Source organism: Orcinus orca, chromosome 2, assembly GCF_937001465.1.
Source record: "Orcinus orca chromosome 2, mOrcOrc1.1, whole genome shotgun sequence".
NCBI lineage: Eukaryota > Metazoa > Chordata > Mammalia > Artiodactyla > Delphinidae > Orcinus > Orcinus orca.
The window spans coordinates 141,842,965-141,870,077 of NC_064560.1; the positions used below are offsets into that span (position 1 = coordinate 141,842,965).

The window sequence follows — 27,113 nt, forward strand, 5'->3', positions numbered from 1 at the left end:
CTAAAAAAAACATGAAAAATCATTCTTTGATTTTAGGTACAAGGAAAACAGGCCTGAACATCAGTTTCCTGCTTCATTTAGTAAGTAGTTTCAATCAAGAAACTTGCTATATCTAACAACGTTTCACACACTTCACAATATTTGATAAAGTCAATTTCGTTTTTATCAGATGATTATCTGGTTTGTGAATGACTACTTTTGTTTCTTTGTGATTCCTACATTTTAGGTATTTCATTGCTAATTATTGTGAATAGAAAGGAAATACAGTGATGCTCAAAGCCAATTTTATTCTTGGTTGGTAGCTCTGGTGGAAAGATCTTTGGAAAGGAGTTTAGCAATAAAAGACTAGTTGGCTTTATTTAGCTTTATATAATAGATATTTTCTAGAAAACTGTTTTAAAAAAATTTTCAACACTATAAGGAAATTTGCTATCTTAAAAGAATACTGCAGAAAATTGTCCTTTAAGAGTTAAGAATCATTCCTTAAGTTGTCTTATAAATTTGGATTTCCTTAGCACATTTTCTTAAATCACTATTATGAATTAAAAAATCATTGACTATGAATATAAGTATGCTACATGTTACTACATTAAATGTTAAAATTTGATAAAAGTAAAATGAAATGGTTTTAGCATTTTAAATGTTCTCTAAGTAACAAAAACAAGAAACAAACAAAAAAACACCAGACCTGAAAAATAATTGCTAAAAACATTTGTAAGAAATGTGAATTCAACTTACAGGCAGGCATTGAAGATACTTCAGCTGTTACAATACTTTTTATCCCCAAGTTTGATAAGCCACCTCTGATTAAGCCACATGTAAATGCTAAGTACTAAAAAGAAAAAAAAGTGTAAAATATATTAAGGATTTACTAAGATAGTAAAGCTATTGATAAATGATAGTTAAACCTTGATATTAATAAGTCATTGCTGTTTAAGAAAGGGCTGTGGAAGAATTTTTCAAATCATTGAAAATCATGATTGTGACAAAACCAAGCTGGAAACCGGTTAGAATTAGTTCCAGAGGCAGCAGAGGTGATTTGTGTCTACCTTCAGTGCTGCCTGAAGGGTTCTAAATAGACCCTCCTTGTGGAGTGATTTGGGCTTTCTGGCTGCTTTAACCTCCCATGGTTCTTTTTAATTTTGGCTACACCATGTTGCTCGGCTTAAGGGATCACAGTTCCCAACCAGGGATTGAACCTGGGCCATAGCAGTGAAAGCCCCAAATCCTAACCACTAGACCACGAGGGAATTCCTGCTCCCATGGTTCTTGCCTGTTTTCTGAGCCTTCCCATCAGTTCTGTAAACTAACTAATTATTATTCCATTCAATCAAAATTGGTTTCTGCTTTCTACAACCAAGAATCCTGACTTGTTCAAGACTTATAGCCTGCCAAAACAAAGACTTACCTAGTTTAAAATATCAAAGCGCCAATGTTGAGAAACCCTGTCATATGGAAACAAGGAAGGGAAATGGGACTATGCCATAGCAGAGACAGCCAGGACAAAAATGAGAACCAAAAATCAAATAATCCAAGAAATTTTTTATTATCTACATTTTGCATGATATTCAACAACACTACTATGTATCTATGAATAATATAGAATATTATTATTTTATAATTAATATAAATAAATGGGTACTGATAAGTAATCAGATATGGAGTCATGAAATTGTAAGCTGGGAGAGAACCTAGAGATTCTTTATAATATAGGTATTATTATAATCAATTTTATTAATAAGGATACTAAGGAAGGTCCAGAGGGGTTATGTAACTTACCCAATGTCACAAACCTATAAGTTGTGGAGTTAGCTTAAAATCTAGATTTATTTGGTCCCAAGTCCATACTCTTTCCACTACACCAAACTGCCTTTGTGTTAGATAATTTAGATATGGACAGATTTTACAGATAAACAGCAGCTTATACATACTGACCAAGGTATTTTATAAGTACCGCAGAGTAACCGATTGCGCCACTGGAGCTATGCTTGCCCAAGATATTTTAACCACTTCAAAGGAACCCTTACATTAAAACTTGTCAGCTTTTCTTTAATACATCTGGTCTATTTATTGATTCCTACCTGAGACTGAAAAAAAATACATGAAACCCAGAAACACAGATATACTTAACACAAAACATGTATTCTTAGAAACAAATGTTAATTATATTTAAAACATTTTTAAAATTTACTGATGGAGATTGTAAATATGAACTCTGAGGTGAATAATTCTGCATAGCTAATACCAGTTTTTTTAAGCTTGAGTATCTTTTCTGATGTATCCATACTGTATTCGAGAATCTACCATTAATCTACATTTTTAATGGCATTTAAACTATAGTGTTTCTTTAATTGGTCATCATAAGCCTACTTAGCTACAGGTTAATGTAAGTTGTTTCAATATGATGAACACCTCCTATTTCATTGAAAAGTGTTTAAACAAAAGGAACAATTTAAAAACATATTTTGAATTCAAAAGTCTGTTGTGATTGGCATTGTACTTTTCCCTATGGTTCTACTTTTTTCATAATAGAAAAACCCCGAACTTCTATTCCATTAAATACCTTTGATGCATGTTCTAAATACTGTTTTCCTGCAGACATTTGAGTAAGCAGGCGAAATTTGTTGTCCTGAAGTACGTAGATGCCCTGTTCCAAAAATAGAAAAACATCCAAAGTCAATGTAATCTGTACTCTTCCCTTCAAAACAATTTAAGAACTTTTTAAAGTTATTAAAACTCTCCTTTCTGTTGGTCAAATTTTCTTTATATGAAGAAGTTTTGTAATGTTCAAGCTGAAGAGTTCAGCATTTTATAACACTAATATTTATTGAATGCTTTAAGATACTGAAGATACAAAGATACCTAAGACAGTTCCTATCCTTAAAGAACACAGTCTAGTGCGAAAGAATCAGAAATACATGTCCGGGTGAAATTAGCAGCTATATGTTATTAACTCATACCTAGAAAGCCAAAAATCATAGTCACTTCTTCCTATTAGCATTTCAGGTACTTATAAGCTAAGGTTGATACTGTTATCTGAAAAAATGAATTCTATTGGTAGCTACAAGATACATTATTTTCATTTTTATACCTTATTAAAATGCCAAATATACTCCAAATATTTCCTTGAGTTTTATAAAATCTATTTTATGCATGATTTTCCATGCAACCTATTTTTATTTTAACAAAATATTTTAAGAATAAGAAATATGACAGCAACTAAACAGGTAAGAGTTATTTAAGAGTTAAATATGCTCTCTAAATTAGCCTTCAGAAAAATGTGATATATTTCTGGTTCTGCATATTATAAGTAATAATAATGAAATAATAAAACCTTTATCATTCTGACATCTGCTACTTTTTAAAACTTAAAATTTAATTGAGGGAAAGGGACAGCTATAACTACTGATAATTGTCTCTTGGTCTTTATTCACTATACCCTATTAGAGAAAAAAAGTAATGATGTATTAATAACATGTAAGAGAAACATTCCAAAGTTGACGAGAAATTAAGTTTTACATAGTAAGTAAATCACTAAAATACATTTATATTAAGTTAAAGGACTTAAAAAATAGGCCTTATCTAAATACCTGATGATTTGTCCTTAGATTGTCAATTTGTTTCTTGAATACTGTAGTCCAAAAATCTTTACAGATGAACTTCATGATATCTAACTCATCCTTGAACCTTGCAGTATCTTTTGTAAACCTAAAAAGATCAACTAGAAGTAACACAGTACTTTTCCTCCAAAGAAAGCAGGAGGGGCAGATTATTAACTAATTTTCAAATGCCACAACAGCACTGAACATTTACTGACAGTCATAAAGTGATAAGCACCAAGCAAAGTAGATCCCATCTCAATGGATTCACATTCTGTTATATAATTTGGGGGCTAAAATTAGTCTAAAGGTGTATTAGTCTAACAGTACGCAGCAATTTTAGGTACAATTAGCACATTAAGAAAAAAAAACTGAGCATAATCATGGTATTGTTATATAAAATATAATCAGAGTTCAACTATTTCAGATAGTAAGAAAGGAATACTAAAAAAAATTGATCTATAAATTGAAAGATTATTACATGCATAAAGAGACTCTAAGGTATGCATTTAAACAAAATTCCATTTAGGTTAAAGAACATATTAGATCTTAAGTAGGAAATGCAGTAAGATTTTAGATGGTTGTTTCAGCATACCAAAGTTTTCAGGAAAAAAGTCTAAAACATAGAAGATACATATTTTCTTCAGATATTAAAACATGAAAGTTGGATAACTGAGTTAAAATAGCATCAGACCTAAAAAGAAATTTCAATCTGTGAATTAAAGAACAGAGAATAAATAAAGTTTGGGAATTAAAATTAAATTGTCTCAAGTTTTATTCAGTCTTTTGAAATGGATCATCTTTGTTCATAACCTACCTGGAAGAAAATTTTCAAATCCATACTGCTCACCTTTCTATCAATCCTTGTCCCACTCGAAACCCCATGTTTTCCAGCTTAGTTATACAGCGTCCATTTTCCTATTTAAAAACAGTTTTGAATAAATTTAGAATGCTAGAATGTAAATATTTATACTTTTTTCACTGAAACATTGTAAGAAAAAGTGAATTACAAGTCATACTTGAATTTTCTTAGTACTAATCATTTTCATAAGGCAATAAGATAAACAGGGAACTGTTACTACTTTTCAGAAATGCCAAAGCCCCTTCCCAATTACTCTTCTCACCTTCCCTGGCTTTTTCCATTTTCAACTCCTCTCCTCACTTATAAAACTGAGGTCATGGTATCGCTTTTGACTTTTCTGTCAGTCATTCCCTTTGTGCCTTCACTAAGTCTATCGTCCCTTGCTTCAAAATGTCTCTTACAGTCATCCAAGCTTTCCATTTCTCAGTATGTCTTAGTTGATGACCCCACCTTCCTATGCCTGGAATCATGCAATTGCTTCACTCTTCCTTTGACAATCTCATCCACTCTTAAGGCTTTAAATACCACCCCTAAGTCGAAGACTCAAAATTCTCTGGATGAACTACAAAGCCCTATACAATCCAGACTCCTGTGCCTCTCTGGCCTCAACCTTCTACTCTTCTTCATTCACTCCATCCAGCTCCACTGATCTCCTTGCTGTTCTTAATCATGCCAGGCAGGCTCCAATCTCATAGGCAGCTCTTCCTCCAGATATTCACATGACCAACTCACTCACTTTAAGTCTTCACTCACATGTCACCATCTCAATGAGGCTCATTTCAACCTTTTAAAATACAGTATCATTCCACTTCAGAAACTTTCTATCCTTGTAATTCTCAAATTGTGTCCCAAGACTAGCAACATCAACATCACATGGGAACTTGTCAAAACTGCAAATTCTGTAATCCCACCCCCAATTTAGTGAATCAGAAACTGTAGGTGTGCGTCAGCGAGCTGTGTTTTAAGAACCCCTCCTAAAGTGATTCTGATGCTCTATCTCATTTCCCTGCTTGTCTCCAAGGAACTTCTTTCACCATTTAACCTAATGTACATTTTACTAATTTTGTATTGCTCATGTCCCTTCATCCCCACCCTCTCCTAGAATACAGCTCCAAAAGGGCAAGAATTTTTATGTATTCTGAAGCCTTTGCCTCCCGCTACCACCATAGGCCTCATTATTTGCTGAACTCTATTCTAAGGAACCATGTATGCTACTAATGGGGCTGACTATTAAACCTGTATTTCTAGTAGACTTTAGTGGACACAGCCATCCAGAGGTCCCACAGGCCCCTCAAATTAGGTGTATTCAAATGATATTATCTTAACATTCTCAGCTTGCTCTGCCTCCAAAATTCTTTAACTTCATCAATGGCACCACCATCTATCTAGTTACCACAACCAGAAAACTTCCATTTTCTTCACCTCCTTGCTCCCAGCCCTCCACACACACTGCAGTCCTGTGGAGCCTATTATCTACATGCTTTTCAAAATCCATCTTCTCTCTCCTGACTGCTTAAGTAGCTCTTAGCATTCATTTCTCTCCTGGTCTTCAGTTAGAGCCTTCCAAGTGATCTCATCTCTAGTTTTTTTTTCTTCCTTTGATTATCTTCTGTATTTCTGGTACAGACTTTGTAAAAACCAAATCATGTTGTTTCTCTACTGGACCACTCAGCACCATTCTGTTAATTTCCACACCCATTCCCAAACTTGCTTAGGTAGAATGAGTACCTGTAAGTCATGATGCTCTTTGTGGAACAGGAACCCAGGAACATACTGATAAGCAGGAAATATGCTTATATGCAGACATTCTCAAATCTTAGCTATTGATCACATGAGCTTTTGAATTAAGCCCCAGGAAAAACCTTCTGATGCTGCACTTGTTCATTCACTTTGGCATCTGTGAGTGCTCACTAGGTAAAGTACCAAATTTTAAAGAAAAACCTAAGAATATTTTATCCATTAACCTTAAAAAAAACACTATTCTCCATAAATTGGTAAATGTCCAATTATTCAGTTTTTAGACTTAATTCCTCTTCAAGCACAGTTTGAAAATCATTGATTGGGAAGGTGAGAACATTGGGTTTTTTCCTTTATTTCACTTACACTTATGACTTTATGTTTAAAAAGATATATAAAAACCATTTCTGGATGATAGGATTATATCTTTTTTACATTTTTTTACTATGAAAAATTTGAAGCACACTCGAAGTAGAGACACTAACAAACCCTCATACACCTAGACTCCAATATGGATTCTACTCATCAAGACTACCACATAACTTTTGTTTGTTTTGTTTTTTTTAACATCTTTATTGGAGTATAATTCCTTTACAATGGTGTGTTAGTTTCTGCTTTATAACAAAGTCAATCAGTTATACTTGTATCCCCATATCTCTTCCCTCTTGCGTCTCCCTCCCTCCCACCCTCCCTATCCCACCCCTCTAGGTGGTCACAAAGCACCGAGCTGATCTCCCTGTGCTATGTGGCTGCTTCCCACTAGCTATCTGATTTGGTAGTGTATATATGTCCATGCCACTCTCTCACTTTGTCCCAGCTTACCCTTCCCCCTCCCGGTAAACTCAGGTCCATTCTCTAGTAGGTCTGTCTTTATTCCCATCTTGCCCTGTGGACTACCATATAACTTTTTAAAAATCCCTTTTGCTTATATGGACTTAAAATTTTTTCCCCACCATATACAAATTGCAATAGGAAAAGAAAGTTGTTTTTAGTTTAAATGATTCAAAACTTATGGATTTCCTTTCTCTTATAGGACTAGCACATGTCTCAGAATTATCAGTCATGATTAGAACAGCTGTTTTATTTTAGCTAATCCATTGGGGGAAAAAAGAGAGGGATTTTTAAAAAAGGTTTTCCTGGGCAAGAGTTGGAACAGGAAAAGAAAGTAGAAAGAGTAGAATGAAGAGAATTGATTGCACACATGGTGGGGTGGGGAGCAGAGGTTTTGTGATTAAAAAAGGTGAGTTGGGGCTTCCCTGGTGGCGCAGTGGTTGAGAGTCTGCCTGCCGATGCAGGGGACATGGGTCCGTGCCCCAGTCCAGGAAGATCCCACGTGCCATGGAGCTGCTAGGCCCGTGAGCCATGGCTGCTGAGCCTAGGTGTCCGGAGCCTGCGCTCCGCAATGGGAGAGGCCACAACAGTGGAGGGGCCCGCGTACCGCAAAGAAAAAAAACAAAAAACAAAAGGTGTGTTGCTAATTATTCTTTTGGGAAAAGGGTATAAGGAAAGCTGACTTTGCACAAACAGCAAATGTCTGCTACTCAGCACTTAGCACAGATGCAAAACATTAACTATTGCTTGTGGATGATGATAAAGTCAAAAGTTTGTAACTTGGAAAAAATCTCTATTACAGATGGATCTGAATGAGAATAGAATTTGGGGGAGTTCCCTGGTGGTCCAGTGGTTCAATCCCTGGTTGGGGAATTTAAATCTCACATGCAGCAAGGCACAGCCAGAAAAAAAAAAAAGGAATAGAATTTGCTTCATTTCCAATACTCTTCCTGATGTCTTCCTACTAATATCTCCCTAAAATTAGTGTGCTGAAATCCTAACTCCCAGATAGTATTAGGAGGTAGGGCCCTTGGGAGGTGATTCTGTCATGAGGATGGAGCCCTTAAGGATAGCATTAGTGCCCTTATTATAAAAGAGACCCCAGAGAGCTAGGTAGTCCCTTCCACCATGTGAGCACACAGCCAAAACACATCCATAAATGAACCAGGAGGAGGCTTTCACCAGACACTGAATCTGCTGGTGCCTTGATCTTGGACTTCTCAGCCTTCACAACTGTGAGAAATAAATTTCTGTTGTTTATAAGCCACTCAGTCTGTGGCATTCTTGTTATAGTACCCAAAACAGCCAGTATCCTTCTTATAGTTTACAAACTGACAGTACCTCTTCCTCGATGTCCTACAGGTGCCATAAATTCAACCTGTTCAAAATAATTCATTATCATCACCTCTTTCTTCTTTATTCCCTCTCCATCCAACCCAGTGGCTCAAGCTAAAAACCTGGGGATAATTTTTCAACTCTCATTCCTATACCTAATCAAGTTCTAGAGATTCTACCTCCTATCTCTCAAAACTTCTCTCCTCTTCTCGTTATCCAGATCTTCATTATCTCCTGCCTGGACTCCTCCAATAATGGGTCTTCTCACTACAAGGACCTTCCCTCTCCAGCCCAAATAATGGTTTATCTTTCTGAAATGCAAATGGAGCATGTAATTCTCCTCCTTAAAAATCCTCCACTGAGAAGGTCCATGTCTGTTAATCATACAGACCTCTTTCTAGCTTCAGCTTTCAAAACTTCTCACTCTCCACCTATTCAATCTAGTCACAGTGAAATACTCAAGCATATTTAAATGCACTGCACTTTTTCATACCTCTATGACTTTACCTTTGCCTAGGATGCTTTTCCTGCCCTCACTTTCCACCCCTCTTTATCAAATAGCATTATAGAAACTAGAGCTTCTGACTTGAGCATGGCTTTGTAATATTTCATTTATAAAATCCTACAACTCCATGATTCCATATCTAATTACCACCCAATACGTTAATTATTCATTGAACCCTTATTCCCCAACGACTGTTAGGCAGGGACTTTATCTTATTCATCTAACAATGTCAGGCCCACAATACACATACACGCTTAATATATTTTCTGAATGAATCAATTAGCGAATGAAGACTACCACACGTTAGAAGTAACCTCCAGGAGGATGGGGCCATTGTTTCGCTCATTACCATATCCCTAGCAACTAGCTCTGACATATAATGGACACTAAATATTCTTTTAAATTATCTCATTAGCCCTCTTTCTTTGAGTTGCCTGGAGTGTTACTGAGGGTTAGGGATGGGGAGGGAGGGACAGGATTCTCAGGCTGGGAGAGGTCTGTCCAGTGGACGACTGGGAAGTGCTGGAAGTGACAGCCGAATTAAGTAGGGGTGCCAAAATCAGCAGTTAACTCTGACGCAAATCATGGTAGGGACAACACATGGAAGGGACAAAACAAAAAATCTGTGGCGTGCCACACACAGATATGAGACTGGACAAAAAGGTATCAAATAGTAAAAGATACGAAAGCGCCAAGGATGAAAGACTGAAGACAGCTGATAGGTTCTAAGGCTTAAGATACCTTAAGGTGGACCAATCTGCCTACACTTCGGGAGGCGATGAGTGGTGATGGGACGGGGGTAAAAGAAAACTGAGTGGAAACAAGGAGTGTCACCGCAAAAGGACCTCAAGGGCGTGTGGCAGCACTCACCACCTCCCCCTGCTCCGCGGACTTGTACACTCCAGACACCATCTCGTTATGCAGAAGCAAAAACAACGCCTCGTCCGCCATTTCCTGCTTATTCTTCCAAGCTCCGGGTTTAGGCTCCCGTTTGGGCCGGGCTCGGAGCTCCGGCTAGCGCCTGGGCAGCTTGGGCTGAGCCGCCGCCGCTCGCTCAGTCCGCAGCCCGTCCCTCGTTGCTAAGAGACCGAGGAATTCACTCAGCTTCCCGAAGGCTGATACCGGAGTGAGCCGGGGGCCGCGGCGAGCCCACCCTAGGACCACTAAGTCCTTGGGAAAACGAAAGGGTCTGACAGCAGCGGGAACCAAACCCAGCTCCCGGAGACCCCATCCGGCCCTTGGGCGGGGGAGGCGAAAAAACAACTTCCGGTCTCCTCTACCCCGGCATTCCGCCAGCTCTATGGTCATAGAGTTCCTTCCGCGGGGTGAACCGCTGACGCCCAGAGAGGAGGAAGGTTTCTTCCCCCTACAACATGGAAGGCGGCCGGCGCGGGAGGTGGTAAAATAAGACGGGACCTCCCGCTGCCATCTCTGTGTTGATTAGCTATGTTAGAACCGACAAGAATTTCTATTAGCTTCATCAAAAGCTTCCACTTCTGCCATATGTTGCTTAATATGAAAAGTTGTAAAAAAAAAAGCGAATATTGGGACTACCCGAGTAGTCCAGTGGGTAAGACTCCGCGCTCCCAATGGAGGGGTCCGGGGTACCATCCCTAGTCGGGGAACTAGATCCCCGCATGCATGCGGCAGCTAAGTCTGGATGCCGGAACTAAAGATCCCGCATGCAGAAACTAAGAACTGGTGCAGCCTAAATAAATAAATAAATACAATTGTTTTAAGTGAATAAATCGTCATTTTTCGGGCTATATACTTTAGGTATATTGAGAGATTATCCCAATCCATTTTGGATTAAGCCTGGGTGTACAAAAAGATTTAGAGCCGTTTTGACCACCAGGAGGTTTACTGGGAGTAGGGTACAAGGGACAAGAAGGATGGAGTAAGCAAAGCACAAGGTAATTTGAATCAGAAAATACAAATTAAAGACATCAGAAATGCGACGTCACTTTGGGACGGAGTTCATCTAAGAATCTATGGTGGATGTGGGACTTAACCCCTACAGACATGCGAATACATATGTTAGATCATATGCACGTCTTAAATTTGGCAAACTTTGTCTTAAACGTGATGCTTAGCCTATGATTAGATCTTTTCTTAGTAATTTACAAAGCAGATTTTTTCCCCCAATTAATTCATTGTTTCCCCCGAAGTAATATGTCGAGTCTTCTCAAATTGTTAACAATAACCTCTCAACTCTTCATACCCTTTCATATCCCCTTCTAATGTTTGGATCCGTTTTTTCCATCACCTCATAAAATCAAGCATGTAAGTTTCACCTAACCCTTTGAAAAGAAACACTAATTTTGAAGAGTATTTTGCAATCTTAATCTTTTTTTCCAGCACTAAAATTTCCCATATGTGAAATCAGGTCCTTTATGTCCCAACTGCATTCTCCCTCATCACCACCATCAAGGTCAAAGATTAAGCAAAAGACTGGCCACTTACCAAGGTCAATTTCTCAAACCACAGTAACATGGTGTTCTTTGCATATTCTGGAGACTAAAGGGGAAACTAATATTTATTGAGCATTACTAAATGTTGAACATGGCATCCTACTGATTATCCCCCATAAATTAGACTATGTTAAATTTCCCAGGATCTTAGTAATAGAGTCTACGGAAGTAAGAATAGATCCTACGTTTTTGGCTAACTCTAGAAGCATCTCCCATGGAAACATTGTTATACTTCGTGGTACCATTACCACATTCTCAGGTTTCATGTACTGCCTACTACACAGGATTGTAATAAGGATCAATGAGACAAAGTATGCTCACAATCAGAATCATGTAATTTTTTTTTTTTCCCACACCACACTGCATGCAGGATTTTAGTTCCCAGACCAGGGGTCGAACCAGAGCCCCCTGCAGTGGAAGCACGGAGTCTTAACCGCTGGACCACCAGGGAAGTCCCAGAGTCATGTAATTATTTATCAACACTCATCCTCCTTATCCAGTTTTACTTTTTCTTTTTTCTATAGCACTTAACCCATTTCTACCATGCTATGTAATTTACTTACACTTATCATATGTCTCCTCACTCTTCCTGCCTCCAAGCTCCTTGTGGGCAGATATCTTTACTGTACACTGACTATCTAAGGGCCTAGAATAGTGCCTGGCAAAAAGCAGGCGTTCCATAAATATTTGTTGAATGAATAAGTACATGAATGATCTTTGCTCCCTGAGGAGCCTACAGACTACATGGCAGCAGGAACCACAGTTATCTTGTTCTAGGCTTTTTTCCAGAGTCTAGCTTAACACAGTAAGGGCTTTTAAGTATTGCTGGATGAATTAAAATGGTAACTCAGATTAAATACAGTTGGCCTGCTAATGCTTGGTGCAAGGATGACTGGCTGCAGATGGAGGATGAGAACACAAGGATTATTGATAATATTGTTTCTGTGGGAAAATGCTTAGTGATCTACAATTTACAAATACATTTCTGGAACAAAGCCGGTTCTCACTTTGGCAGTGCGGGTAGAGCAGAACCAGAAGGTGGACGACACACACACAGCTAACAGTAGCGCTGCTCCCCCAGACCCTATTTTAAACCAACCAGCTCTAGACCGGTGTAGAGGCTAATGCACGTCTCTTCTGTCTCTGTCTCTTTTTTAATTGTAGTAAAGCCTTGCACATAGTCTGATCGATCGTATGATGATTCTGGGCCGGCGTGACCTGGGGACAGTTACGGTATTTCCTTATCAGTATTAACAGGCAGTTTATTCACGCTTTTGGTTTGTGGGGGATAAGGCACGTGAAATGTTTCACAGAGTACAACACAAAGCAATTGTTAGCTATTATGATGAATGACTTTTCCTCTTCCTTCACTTTTCGCTTCCCTCTGCTCATTTGAGCTTAACCTAGTCAAGAGAAGCCTGCGCCCCTCCCACTGCCTCTCTGGGCATGCGCACCAACAGAACGGCCGCACCCTGTCCTAATCAAATCATTTACCCGGGAAAAAGGGAAAAAAAGACTCGCCTGCACCCTACTCTGAGGGGAACAGATGGTAAAACGATAAGAGGCCGTCATATACAGGTTAAAAGGGCTGGAAAACTCCACTCTCCCCGCCAGAAGAGCCGGCCCGCAAACTCACGTCTTCGGGAACCCAGAGACTCTCAAATCCGCCCCGACTCTGCGCTAGAAGCCGAGCCCAGCCACCCGCAGCTAATCGGGGAGGGAAGCGACCGTCTGGCGGACTTTTCATTGGCCCAGAGTCACAAAGGCTGGCAGCTTCTCCCCCTTCCGGTTGCTGAGTGGTTGAGGCCGAAATACAACTCCTATCTCCATTGGCTGAGTCCAGCAGTCAGTCTTCTCGCGTCTCGCGGCGCGACACAAGCAGGCGTGGCCTGGAGAGCAATCTCGGAGCCTGCTGCAGGGAGAAGATGGCGGTCGCAGTGAGAACTTTGCAGGAGCAGCTAGAAAAGGCCAAAGAGAGCTTAAAGAATGTGGATGAGAATATTCGCAAGCTCACCGGGCGGGATCCGAATGACGTGAGGTGAGGGGCGGATGGGAAATGCCGGCTCCGAGAGGCAGCCACGAAGCCGGGGTGAGTTGGGGCGGTGAGGGCGGACAGTCCTGAGAGGACTCGAACATCGAGGCCTGTTCCCGGGGCAGCCGTGGAACCCCGTCCTCGGTGAGGTGGGAATTTCCAAGGCTCCCACCGTAAGTCCTGGAGCTCAGGTGCGTGAGGAAGGAGAGCGGGGCCTGGGTGCGCCAGGATGGCTTCCCGTCCAGCGGGAAGGCCCAGACTGCCGATTCCCGCCCTCGGCCCTGCAGGCCCGGAACTGCAGCACAAAGCCTTCCTTCGCCCGGGGCCACCCGATTCGGGGCTGGCCCGGAGACGCTCCCGGGACGCGGTCCGGCCGCCTCGCCCCCTGGCTCTTGCCCACGTGCAACTTCCTTTGGGTTGGCGAAATCCGGACCTGATTCAAGCTTGTTAATGTGTAGTGGCATCGAGGTAAATATAATTTCTGTGATACTGGTCGTGGAAAAATCAGGAAGTTAACAAAGTGCTTAGTGTCCTGTTTCAAACACGTGGGTTTTGAAACCATCATCTTCGAACTTTTCTGGTTAATTTCTTTTGATGATGAACCGCACCCGTTAAAATATTTGGTGCTATTAGAAACGATTTTTGTACTGATTTGTAAATATCTTGTAGGCCCATCCAAGCCAGATTGCTGGCCCTTTCTGGTCCTGGTGGAGGTAGAGGACGTGGTAGTTTATTGCTGAGGTAAGATTTCCTTAGGATTTTAATTCATTGGTACTTACTACACTAAATTAATGAAATGATTTAAACAAATTTCGTGGTCGAGCCAATGTTAGAAATGTTTGGTTTGTTTGAAGCTGTGATCAGCTGCTATACCAGTTATGTGCACACTTAACTTATTCTCATAGTTTTAAAAGAAATGCTACAAAAGTATCTTGAAGTAAATGCCAATTTAAGGTTACTTTAACTGGAAGTTTTTTTTTTATTGCAACTAAATTATCTTCCTTAAATGGAAATACCATTTTTCTCAAATTCCAAGTGCTTTACTTTATGTTGGCCTTTTTTTTGCAGGCGTGGATTCTCAGATATTGGAGGAGGACCCCCAGCCAAACAGAGAGACCTTGAAGGGGCAGTCAGTAGGTATGTTAGAGGACAAGTTTCTGAAGGCATAGTTGTATGTTCCATTTTCTGAGGTAGCATACAAATATAAAAATTTAATAAATATTGTTGAATTAAGTTGTATTAGAATTGAGTAGTATAGCACTTACCCTGAGTCTGTTTCCTTGGTATTTGAACTGAGACAGCCGGTATCCCTCAAAACTCAATTCTTCACTAACAATAACAGAAACTTTACCAAAGTAAAGGTCATGAGAAGAATAATATTGAGAAAATAATTTGGGTTACTTTTCTGACTTGTACTACAAAAACTTAACCAGCTTGAGACGTATAGGAGATCAGAGTTTGAATTGGTCCTTTTAAATTCATTTTCCTTTGTCAGGCTGGGCGGGGAGCGTCGGACTCGGAGAGAATCACGCCAAGAAAGCGACCCAGAGGACGATGATGTTAAGAAGGTAATTGAGATTAAAAGAACTTCATAGAGGGTGAATATAGTATTTTCACCTTAGTACATTTAAAGGAGTGCCACAGTATGCTAGTTAAATAACTGAAATTTCTTTTCTCCTGTAGCCAGCTTTGCAGTCTTCAGTTGTAGCTACCTCCAAAGAGCGCACACGGAGAGACCTTATCCAGGATCAAAATATGGATGAAAAGGGAAAGCAAAGGTATCTTAAGTATCTTTCTGGAGGAAAACAACTCTTGTCAAATAATGCAATTTTAAGAAAATTTAAGGAATTGTTCAAGTGTCTATGCTATGCTTCTTTTAGGAAATGGCAGGCTTAAATGAAGTGGAACCTTTTGAAATTGGATTTTTTTTCTGTTCTTTAGGAACCGACGAATATTTGGCTTGTTGATGGGCACCCTTCAGAAATTTAAACAAGAATCCACTGTTGCTACCGAAAGGGTATTTATGCAATTTTTCCTTTGCTTCCTTTATTTAAGCTATCAAAGTAGTTGATGACATATTTCTTAAACACTGAAAAGTTCTCAAGATTTAACTGTAAGCTTCATAAAGCGCGTTACTAATATTTCCTAAGGAAAAAAAAGAGAGAAGAAAAAGATTTAATTGCTAGCCTAAAATGAAGCCAAGCAAAAACGTTTAAAACTTTCTCAAGTTGTTATACTGTTGACTGGTTCTTTTTGAGGTGCTGTTAAAATAACTTAGTGAACTTTGCTTTGTGGTTCAAAGAGCCTAGTCTGATTCAGGAGAACCTGGATTCTGGTTTCAGCTCTATAACAATCTCATTTTGTGGTCTTGGACATGTCTCTTAATTTCTTTAGGCCTTAGAGTGCTTTCTTTCAAACAGAGTGTTGAACTTACTAATCATCGTAATTTATTAAATAATTATAATTTCTAAGACTTACACACTCAGAGGCACTCCAGAAGCAACAGCATAAATTATATTCCCTGCCCTCCAGAGTTTATTTAACTGTGTCATTTTCCTGGAAGTTTTTATTTTACTAAAGCTACAAAATTGTGTCCTTGGAGTTGAACACAAACTTGTTGCTTCTCGGGAGAACTATAGTGAAAGATAACAATTCAGTTATTTTATTTCATCTTTCATGTTAACTTTATTAGAAAATATAAAAACTTAAAGCATCAACGTTTGAAGAATGTAGATTTTTTTATTTTGTAGATTTTTAAAAACAGTTGACTAGTTTGTTAGTTACTTTGTTCACTAGGACATCACTTGTCTCAAATTCTTTGCTTTGGAAAGAATAGCTGAAGATAACCTATAAAGACAATACTCTTCTTTTTCAGGTTAACTTTTAGGTAAGGTTCTTTCATAAATTACGTTGGAATAAAACACTTACTGATATTATAGCTAATGGCTTTAAACTTTAGATTTATACATGAAAAGACTTCAGTCCCCATTTCCTGGAAGGGAAATTGCAGTCCACCTCAAATGCCAAGTTTGAATTAGCTGGTGTCCTGAATTGCAGATGTGAAACATGTTTGCAGACAACAGTAAAATTGTGATATTTCACATAATCAGGATGTATAATAAGCTTTTAAAGATTATTGTTTATCTTTAGCAAAAGAGACGCCAGGAAATTGAACAGAAACTTGAAGTGCAGGCAGAAGAAGAAAGAAAGCAGGTTGAAAATGAGAGGAGAGAACTGTTTGAAGAGAGGCGTGCTAAACAGACAGAACTGCGGCTTTTGGAACAGAAGGTTGAGCTTGCGCAGCTGGTGAGTATATTTTGAAATTCTAAGATTGGTAATCCTTCATGTTGACAAAAGTGCTGACCTTTTTACCTTTTCTTTAGCAAGAAGAATGGAATGAGCATAATGCCAAGATAATTAAATATATAAGAACTAAAACAAAGCCCCATTTGTTCTATATTCCTGGAAGAATGTGTCCAGCTACCCAAAAACTAATAGAAGAGTCACAGAGAAAAATGAATGGTAAGTATAAATGAAGAGGTCCCTTGAAATTTCCTTAATGGGTAAGGTAACACACAAATACATACATGTTTGTTTCCTGTGACATCTGTGATTCAATAGTTAACTTTTTAGAAAGATATTCTAAGATGCTGATGTGTTTGGAGTACAGGAGCATTTGTTTCATGATAGATATTAACTGGAAACTTGTATATTAGGTGATGGTGCTTAATGCATGTTTATTTCTTAAGCATTTGAGTGAGCTTTCTCTTTTGCTTGATACTCTTAGTAGCCAGATACAAATGCTGATGAATCAAGAAAAAGTCAACATTGATGTAGTCCATAGAGGAAGCACACATGGAAGGTAGACACTACTAAGATGGTGATTAGATGATTTGTGTCTCCTTGGGATCAAAAAAATTAATGCATGATATGATACCATAAAACTGATTGTTTGAAAGAAGCTTTATTTTCTTCATTTAGTATGAAGTAAAATAGCAAAAGATTATCCTGTTTTTCCGTCAGTTAGATAACGTGGTGTGGTTTTGCTAATTTCTTAGTGTATAGGTTTCCAGTGGATCTTTGCTTTTGTCATCTTATATCAATTTGTAATTACATGCTGTAATCAGTCTTTTGTCATCTCTTTACAAAAAAGACATTTAGATAAGCTCGATGACAATTTGTGACCAGGTGTCAAATTGTGATTTTGAATTTTCTAAATCATAGTATATTTTACACGTGTAAATTTTTATCCTTTAGCTTTATTTGAAGGTAGACGCATCGAATTTGCAGAACAAATAAATAAAATGGAGGCTAGGCCTAGAAGACAATCAATGAAGGAAAAAGAGCATCAAGTGGTGCGTAATGAAGAACAGAAGTCGGAACAAGAAGAGGGTAAGGTGGCTCAGCGAGAGGAAGAGTTGGAGGAGACAGGTAATCAGCACAATGATGTAGAAATAGAGGAAGCAGGCGAGGAAGAGGAAAAGGAAATAGGTGTAGTTCATAGTGATGCAGAGAAAGAACAGGAGGAGGAGGAACAGAAGCAGGAAATGGAAGTTAAGCTGGAGGAGGAAACTGAGGTAAGGGAAAGTGAGAAGCAGCAGGATAGTCAGCCTGAAGAAGTTATGGATGTGCTGGAGATGGTCGAGAGTGTCAAAAATGTAATTGCTGAGCAGGAGGTAATGGAAATCAACCAAGTTGAAAGCATAGAACCTTCAGAAAATGAAACTAGCAAGGAATTGGAGCCAGAGATGGAATTTGAAGTTGAGCCAGATAAAGAATGTAAATCTCTTTCTCCTGCAAAAGAGAATGCTAGTGCTCTAGAAATGGAAAATGAGCCTGAGGAAAAGGAAGAAAAAGAATCTGAGCCCCAGCCTGAGCCTGTGGCTCAGCCTCAATCCCTGCCTCAGCCTCAGCCCCAGACCCAGACCCAGACCCAGCTCCAGCCCCAGCCCCAGCCCCAGCCCCAGCCCCACTCCCACTCCCACTCCCACTCCCATTCCCACTCCCACTCCCACTCCCACTCCCACTCCCAACCCCAACCCCAACCCCAACCAGTACTCCAGCCCCAGCCTCTCTCTCAGCCTGAGACTTTGCCATTAGCTGTTTCACAGCCACCACCTCAGGTTATTCAGGAGCAAGGGCATTTACCACCTGAGAGGAAGGAGTTTCCTGTAGAATCCGTAAAACTCACTGAGGTGATAGTAGAACCAGTCTTAACAGTACATTCAGAGAGCAAGAGCAAAACCAAAACGAGAAGCAGAAGTAGAGGTCGAGCTAGAAATAAAACCAGCAAGAGTAGAAGTCGAAGCAGTAGCAGTAGTAGTTCTAGTAGCAGTTCAACCAGTAGCAGCAGTGGAAGCAGTTCCAGCAGTGGCAGTAGCAGTAGTCGAAGTAGTTCCAGTAGCAGCTCCAGTACAAGTGGCAGCAGCAGTAGAGACAGTAGCAGCAGCACTACTAGTAGTAGTGAGAGTAGAAGTCGGAGTAGGGGACGGGGACATAACAGAGATAGAAAGCACAGAAGGAGCGTGGATCGGAAGCGAAGGGATGCTTCAGGACTAGAAAGAAGTCACAAATCTTCAAAAGGAGGTAGTAGTAGAGATACAAAAGGATCAAAGGATAAGAATTCCCGGTCTGACAGAAAGAGGTCTATATCAGAGAGTAGTCGATCAGGCAAAAGATCTTCAAGAAGTGAAAGAGACCGAAAATCAGACAGGAAAGACAAAAGGCGTTAATGGAAGAAGCCAGGCTTTCTTAGCCTATTCTTTGCAGCAGAAGATTTCTTGATGAGTAAAAGGATTACCTTTCCTTGTAAGGAGAATGCTGCCTTAAGAATTGCATGTTGTAAAAATTTTTTTGGAAAATACAGACTGTTTGTTTACCAGACATTCTTGTACTTTTGCATAATTTTGTAAGAGTTATTTATCAAAATTATGTGAGGTTCCAAAATATGTAAAAACAATAATAATAAAAAAAATTAACATCCCTTGTCATCTTTTTTAAATATCCTATACTCTTCAGTAAGAATCTGTATATTTTAATAGGTAAATCTTTAAGTCTGTTCCCTTCTGTATTATACATTGCTTTTGTAGAAATAAATGTGCATTTCTTTCATTAGTTTTGGGATGTCCTTGTTGACGCTTGTATAATAAGTATTCTCTTGATATCATTTTCAGCTTTTATCACTAGATATTGAACGTGATTAGAATGTTTTTGAAGGTTTCCTCACATTTATTTGCCTTAGACAATTATTTTGAGTTGTCAAAGTCAGATCTTTGCAGATTTGTTGGGAACATAGTTTGTTCTCCTTAAAATCACTTACCATTTCTTTCTAATCTCCCTTGTTATTTTAATCTAAGCATTTCCCCATTTCTCATACTTAAACCATATATTTGGTAGATAACTTAAAACAGTATGATTTGGTTGGAGTTTTCTTTACGATTATGGGAGCATCATTTTTTGTCTCCTTGGTTACTTGTGTGATATAGCATATACATCTATTAAAGAAAAAAAGTCACTTTCTAGGGAAGAGAGGTAGAAAAGTATATTCTAAGCTTGGATTTTGAGTTTGTGGTCTTGTCTTAACTTTTGTGTTGGCCATAACTGAAACATGCCAATGTGTTTTCAAGAATTTTTGTTTTAGTAAGTATTGTATGAAAGTTTACAAAATGAAGGAAGTTCATCTACACTTGAATCTGTAAGCAAGATAACACGCAAGTGGTACCAAATGATTATTAACTTTGTTGTTTTATAAATTTGTATAAATTTGGAGTATCTGTTGCCCATTACTATACATGTGCAAATAAATGTGGCTTAGACTTGTGTGACTGCTTAAGACTAGTACTTGTATTTAACTTTTTGATACTTTGTACAAGAGAGCACTTAAATTGCAAACGGCCTTTTTTGAGTTCATAATTTAACGTTGTGACTACAGCTTTAGGCTTGACTTTGAATATTCATTATGCCTTCCCTTGACAAGTAAACGGTAAGAGTAAAAATGTCAACATACGTTTTCAGCATTGTATAAATGTAAGTGAACATGTTAAAAGAAATATTTTTAAAAAATCCTTTCTTGGAGCAATTATTAAATAGTAAAGGAGAAGAAGTTCTCAGGCTGCAGAGCTAGCTACCTGCATCCCTGGGCCAGTTGTTTATATCAAGGGTCACTTCACCCAGGAATTTTAATACTTTCCAGCATGCAGTAACAAATTTTATTTTCCTGTGTGCAATTATGGGGAAAAGGTTGTTAAACACTTAAGAGGGATGACTGTAAAACCTGGTTCTTTTTTTAAAAAGTCCTTATTTGATGAATCTAAAATAATTGTATGTGTTAAGATCTTGTACAAATTAAGTTTTGTTCATTTTTATCCAGAAAATTTCAACAGTTGTCATGATGCTTATACAAAAGATTATTTTGGGCTTATGCATGAGGAGAAAAAAAGGAAAAGATCTTTGGAATATGCAGAACAATTTTCAGTTATTTTAGTTAAGCTCTGCTGATGAAGTATATAGAAAACTAATAACTTGAATTTTACTGACTTTAGTGGTATGCATTTATAAATTGGAAAGTTTCATTTTTAAAATTGAGTTTTGCTTTATCTTTGGAAATGATCCGGTTTTTTTAAAAATCTTTATTGGAGTATAATTGCTTCACAATACTGTTAGTTTCTGTTGCACAACAAAGCAAATCAGCCATATGCATACACATGTCCCCATATCCCCTCCCTCTTGAGCCTCCCTCCCATCCTCTCTGTCCCACCCCTCTAGGTCATTGCAAAGCACCAAACCGATCTCCCTGTGCTATGCTGCTGCTTCCCACCAGCCAACGGAAATGATATTTTAAGGAATTTATGTTCAGAGAATTGTGTAATTGGTTCCTTGCGAAGATACAAGGAATGTTAGAATTTAAAAGTAATGAAACTTTCTTAGGAGAAAAAGACATACAGGGGTCCTGTTAGAAATCATTTTTATGGAAAATTTAGAAGCTGAATAGGGATACAGCTAGTGACTAAGGACTGAAATTAGTTTGGACTTCTGTTAATTAGAGACATTTAAGGGGCTGCTTAGGAAACACTTCATTTGCTCTGGGATTCCAAGGTTGGTGTGGCCACAGAAATTAGAAAATAGTATGATCTTCAATGAGCTGTATCCAGGCTAGGGCTTGTCTATGCACTGTCTAGACCTCTGTTAACTATACACATGAATACTCTAGTAATTTGGGCCAAGCAAAACCCACTAAAGTAGCAATTGAATGCGTTTGTAAACTAATGAGTTAAAGAAATGATTACATGGCATAGTAATGTGGGCCAATGCCCTCAGAATAACAAGTCACTAAAATGTTTTGGGGTTTAATTTCTTAACATGAATTTTTTAAAAATCTTTTTTGAAATCATTGAATAAAAGTCTTAACTAGTTTCCCTTGAGATACTGCTATAAAAGCGCTTAGCCCAGAAAACCTGTAGCCTATTTACATGGTTGGACTTTCTTTAAGAAATCAGTGGGGAAGATTGCAGCTTGGCAAAAATAAACCTCAAGTATCTGAAAATTTCTTACACTATCCTTTTCTCACATGGCATGATGTTCAGATGCCTACAACTCTGCTTCCCATTGCCATTTCAGTACCCTATTTAAATTTATAACACTTCCCCTCGCTGTCCCCTTTCCTTGCCTTATTTGCTTTCATAGCACAGCATTATGTAGCTATATTGTACTTTGATCCACTGTGTACTTCCCACTAGAATTCAAGCTCCATGAGAGTGATTTCTTTTTTAATCCCATTGCTGTAATTCAAATACCTAGGATAGGGCCTTGTGCGATATAGGCAATATCATGAATAAATTGTGATGGGCCATTAATGTGGTTTGTGTGATTTGATCTCTGATTGTCTTTCCAACTTAAGCTGCCTCTTCCATCACATCCAGATAATGCTTTGAAACAATGAACTGAGCCATTGGCTGGAGCCAAGGAGATGTGCCTGGAGCAGGGTAAGCAGAGAGAAAAGTACAGTAGTTAAGAGAAATAATAGGCCCAGCTTGTACAGGGCCTTACAGGCAATTTTAAGTCCATTAGCTTTTATTTATGGCAAGTCATTAGAGGGTTTTTTTGGTTTTTGTTATTTTATTTATTTTTGGCTGCGTTGGATCTTCACTGCTGCTTGTGGGCTTTCTCTAGTTGTGGCGAGCGGGGGGCTAGTCTTCTTTGCGGTGCAGGGACTTCTCACTGCGGTGGCTTCTCTTACTGTGGAGCACGGGCTCTAGGTGCATGGGCTTCAGTAGTTGTTGCTCACGGGCTCTAGAGCGCAGGCTCAGTAGTTGTGCACAGGCTTAGTAGTTGTGCACAGGCTTAGTTGCTCCGTGGCATGCGGGATCCTCCTGGACCATGGATCAAACCTGTGTCCCCTGCATTGGCAGACAAACTCCTATCCACTCTTGCCACCAGGGAAGTCCCCATTAGAGGGTTTTGAACAGGGGAGTTAAATGATAGAATTTAACAGTACTACTCTGGGCTGTGCTGAGGAAAGACTAAATGGGACCAAGAGCAGAAACAAATAGTTAAGGAGCTATTGCAATAATTAGGCAAAATGTAGTAACTTAGGCTGGGGTGGTAGCAGTAGAAGTGGTTATCAGATTCTGGATATATTTTTAAGATAGTCCCCAAGGAATTTTCTGGTGGACTATGTTGTGTGAGAAGTCAGGGATGACTAAAGATTTTACCTGAGCAGCTAGAAGTGAATTGCCATTAGCTGAAATGGGAAAGACCAGGTTAAACGAACAGGTTTGAGGATAGTGAAGGTGAGTGGGTCAAGGGCTTAGTTTGAGATTCCTATTAGACATCGAAGTGAAGATGCGAAGTAGAAGAAGCTAGACATATCATTTGGTTTCAGGAGGCACTTTACTGGAAATGTAAATTTGAGAGTTCTAAGTGTATCAATGGTAAGATCATGAAGGAGTAAGTATAAAGAGTTGTAATGACAGCCCTGGGCACTTCTGCTTTTAAGAGGATGGGGAGCTGAAGAGGAACCAGCAAAAGAGCAGAAGCCAGAGAAATAAGGAAATAAAAGAGAGTGGTGTTTTTGAAGGGAAGGGAAGGAAGTGTTTCAAGGAGGCAGCAGTATAATGTGAAGTGATGCTGATAGGTTAATGAAAATGAAGAGTAAGAATCACTGAATTTAGCAACATAGGTCATTAGTGACCTTCAGAAAAAGTTTCATAAACAAGGTCCTACTGTATAGCACAGGGAACTATATTCAATGTCTTGTGATAAACTATAATGGAAAAGAATATGCAAATGTATATATACGTATAACTGAATCACTGCTGAACAGCAAATATTAACACAATTGTAAATCAACTGTACTTATAATTTAAAAAATTTATTTTTGGCTGCACTGGGTCTTCATTGCTGTGCATGGGCTTTCTGTAGTCGTAGCGAGCAGGGGCTACTCTTCATTGCGGTGTGCGGGCTTCTCATTGCAGTGGCTTCTTTTGTTGTGGAACATGGGCTCTAGGCGCGCAGGCTTCAGTAGTTGTGGCACACAGGCTCATTAGTTGTGGCCCATGGGCTTAGTTGCTCCGTGGCATGTGGGATCTTCCTGGACCAGGAAGATCGCCTTCATTGGCAAGTGTATTCTTAACCACTGCGCCACCAGGGAAGTCCCTAAATCAACTATACTTGAATAACATAATTTTTTTTAGAAAAAGCAGTTTCAGGAGAGTATGGGGGTAAGATGATTGAAGAGAGTTGGAGATATGTATCACTTCCAGTTAAGGTAGTTAAATTGGACCAATCCTCCCACTGAGAACTAGAAAAGCTGTGGGGTGGGTGTGTGTGTGTGTATAGAAGTATAGATATGAAAATCTGAAACCTTCAGAAAACCATTAAGGTACTATAGAATTATAGGGCCAAAATCTGAGAAAAGAGGAAACCCAAACAGGTGCCTGGTGTTTGGGGTTATTTTTCCCCTAGATCCTGTTATGGAAGAGGCTGCCAAGATGCTGAAAACAGAATCAAGGTGCCAGGCAGACAAAATTTTGAGTTCAACAGCCATTAAAAAGGGGAGCCCTTTTAAGCCTCCCACACCCCAGGCTTTGGGTTGGAACCCCAAAGTGCTATACTCTAGGAATAAGATGAACCAGAAATAGACCAGTCTTCAAAGGGACTGAATGAACCTGTTGGATTGTTATCTGGGATTTGCAGGAGCAAAGTTAAATTTTGTATGAAGATGACATCACCAATGTTTCAAGTTTATATGCAATTTTTCGTATATGATCAAACATAACTAAGAATAAAAGGAGATAAGACCTTGTAGTCGAAAGACAACAGATACAAAGATGACAGAGCCAAAGGGAATCCTGATAATGGTGTTATCAATCCTGGACTTTTAAAAAATAACTTTAATATATACAAGGAATAGAAATTAAACAGAGAATGGAAAACTAGTTTTAAAAAAGAGCCAAATGGAAATTCTAGAACTGAGAAACACTTTGAAATTAAGAATTCAGTGGCCAAATTTAATGGTAGATCAGAGATGGTCAGTGAATAATGGCTGAGGATCTTGCACAACTGAAGAAACACAATAAGGCCATAGTCTTGAACCTCAAGTGGGATAAATAAAACCACTTGAGCATGGTAAAACTTCTGAAAAACCAAATACAAATTCCAAATGTATGGGAATTTTCTAGTTACCTTTTTATTATTGATTTGTAGTTTATTTATTTATGGCTGTATTGCATGGCCTGTGGGATCTTTAGTTCCCTGACCAGGGATCAAACCCATGCCCCCTGCAGTGGGAGCACAGAGTCTTAACCACTGGACCACTTGGGAAGTCCCCTGATTTGTAGTTTAATTCCACTGTCATTAAAGAACATATTCTGTATAATTTCAATTGTTTAAATTGAAATTTTAGAAGAATTAGGTGAAAGAATGTACCAGATTCCATCATTAAAATACTATTATAAAAATGTCAGTTTCCATCCAGTTGATCTATAGATTCAGTGCAATTCCAGTATAGATTCCACAAGTGTGTGTGGGAAGGGAGAGGTGGGGTGTAGAAGAATTGACAAGTGTCTCTAAAATGTATATGGAAATAGAAAAGGTACAGAACTAAATCCTTGACGAAAAACAAAGTGAAGACTTATTTTATAAACTAAAGTAACTAAGACTGTGGTACTAGTGAAAGTATAAAACAGACAAATGAAATAGAGTCCAGAAATAGATGCTCACCACAACAGCTAAAATTAAAGAGTGACAATGCCAATTGTTGGTAAGGTTATGGAGCAAAGAGAAATTTCGTATATTGCTGGTGAGAAAGTAAATTTGTAAAACCACCTTAGAAAACTGGCAATATCTGCTGAAGTACATTTTTCTGCATATCCTATATCCAAGCAATTTTATCACTAGGTATAAATCCAATAGAAAAGTATGCACTCTTCACCAACAGATGTACATAATGTCTCTAGCAGTGTTATTTATAGATGGCTCAATCTGTAAAAACCCAAATTCCCTCAACAGTGGAATAAACAAATTGTGGCATAGTCATACCATGGAATGCTGTTCAGCAATTAAAATAAATGAACCACAGCTACATCATCAACATGATACCTCCTACAACTACCATACTGAGCAAAAGAAGCCAGGTAAAAATACGTATCATTGAGGTGGCCAAAAAGTTTGTTTGAGTTTTTCCATAACATCTTACAGAAAAACCGAATGAACTTTTTGGCCAACCCAATATCCCATTGACACAAATTTCAAAAACTAATCTATGGTTTTAGAAATTATGGTGTTATAAATCAGGATAGTGCTGTCTTCAGGGAGAATAGAGAGGTTAAAGATTGAAAGGGGGAGCTTGAAGGAAACTAAGTTGCTGGTAAAGTTCTTTCTTCACCTGGGTAATGGTTATATTTGTGGGAATCCACTGAACTGTATACTTACGACTTGTGCACTTTTCTGTACCTTTGTTATACTTAAGACCATCTCAACGATGCTTATAGATTATTACTACTTTTGTTATTATTTTTTTTGGCTGTGTTGAGCTTCAGTAGTTTCAGCACATGGGCTTAGTAGTTGCAGCATGTGGGCTCAGTAGTTGCGGCATATGGGCCCTAGAGCACACGGGCTTCAGTAGTTGTGGCTCGCGGGCTCTAGAGTGCATGCTCAGCAGTTGTGGTGCATGGGCTTTGTTGCTCCGAGGCATAGGGGATCTTCCCGGACCAGGGATCGAACCCATGCCCCCTGCATTGGCAGACAGATTCTTAACCACTGCGCCACTAGGGAAGTGCATTACTACTTCTAAATCAACCCAAACAAGTTAGTCTCTCAACATATCAATGTTAACAATCTCAGTTTGTCTTTTGAGTTATTCAATTTAGGAAACATTTATTGAAAGCCTATTTCTTTATTTATCTCTTTATCTCTTTATTTATTTATGGCCACGCCATGCGGCATACGGAATCCTAGTTCCCCGACCAGGGATCCAACCTGTGCCCCCTGCGTTGGGAGCGTGGAGTCCCAACCACTGGAATGCCAGGGAAGTCCCTGAAAGCCTATTTATTAAGTAAAGGGAAGACATTTGGGGCATTAGAGATTGAGTGGTAGTCCTTGCCTTTCATTACTAAGAAGAACTTTAAGCTGATTTCTTTTACTCTCTTAAGGACTGATAATAGTCTTTCACTCTACATTTATTGAGCATCTATTCAACACCTGGTGCTGGAAATGGAGCGCATTCACATAGACCTCACTGCTT

At 38.9% G+C, this 27,113-nt stretch overlaps 3 protein-coding genes across 6 annotated transcripts in view; 2 read left to right on the forward strand and 1 right to left on the reverse strand.

Moving 5' to 3' along the window:
* GEMIN2 (gem nuclear organelle associated protein 2) overlaps nucleotides 1–165 on the forward strand; it is a 26,877-nt gene extending 26,712 nt beyond the window's left edge. The window contains exon 10 of the mRNA XM_049705947.1: nucleotides 37–165. Coding sequence (XP_049561904.1) covers nucleotides 37–88 — 52 coding nt within the window. The 3' untranslated portion in view covers nucleotides 89–165. The remainder of the gene's footprint in view (nucleotides 1–36) is intronic.
* Nucleotides 1–13,113, reverse strand: part of TRAPPC6B (trafficking protein particle complex subunit 6B) — a 14,302-nt gene extending 1,189 nt beyond the window's left edge. Inside the window, exons 1-5 of one of the 4 annotated variants that reach the window (XM_033428404.2) lie at nucleotides 12,977–13,113; nucleotides 4,450–4,517; nucleotides 3,591–3,708; nucleotides 2,564–2,647; nucleotides 739–832 (exon numbers count right to left, since the gene is read on the reverse strand). In XM_033428404.2, the coding sequence (XP_033284295.1) occupies nucleotides 739–832; nucleotides 2,564–2,647; nucleotides 3,591–3,708; nucleotides 4,450–4,517; nucleotides 12,977–13,087 (475 nt within the window). In that variant the 5' untranslated portion in view covers nucleotides 13,088–13,113. The other 3 variants (XM_033428406.2, XM_033428407.2, XM_033428405.2) reach the window with 3 other exon arrangements.
* A 133-nt stretch (nucleotides 13,114–13,246) lies between these two features.
* PNN (pinin, desmosome associated protein) lies at nucleotides 13,247–20,193 on the forward strand. Its single transcript, XM_004269995.4, has 9 exons — nucleotides 13,247–13,378; nucleotides 14,042–14,113; nucleotides 14,441–14,509; nucleotides 14,868–14,940; nucleotides 15,056–15,150; nucleotides 15,314–15,389; nucleotides 16,523–16,678; nucleotides 16,756–16,894; nucleotides 17,630–20,193. The coding sequence occupies exons 1-9, from the start codon at nucleotides 13,266–13,268 to the stop codon at nucleotides 19,102–19,104; spliced, it is 2,268 nt and encodes a 755-aa protein (XP_004270043.2). The 5' UTR covers nucleotides 13,247–13,265; the 3' UTR covers nucleotides 19,105–20,193.
* Nucleotides 20,194–27,113: the final 6,920 nt, after the last annotated feature.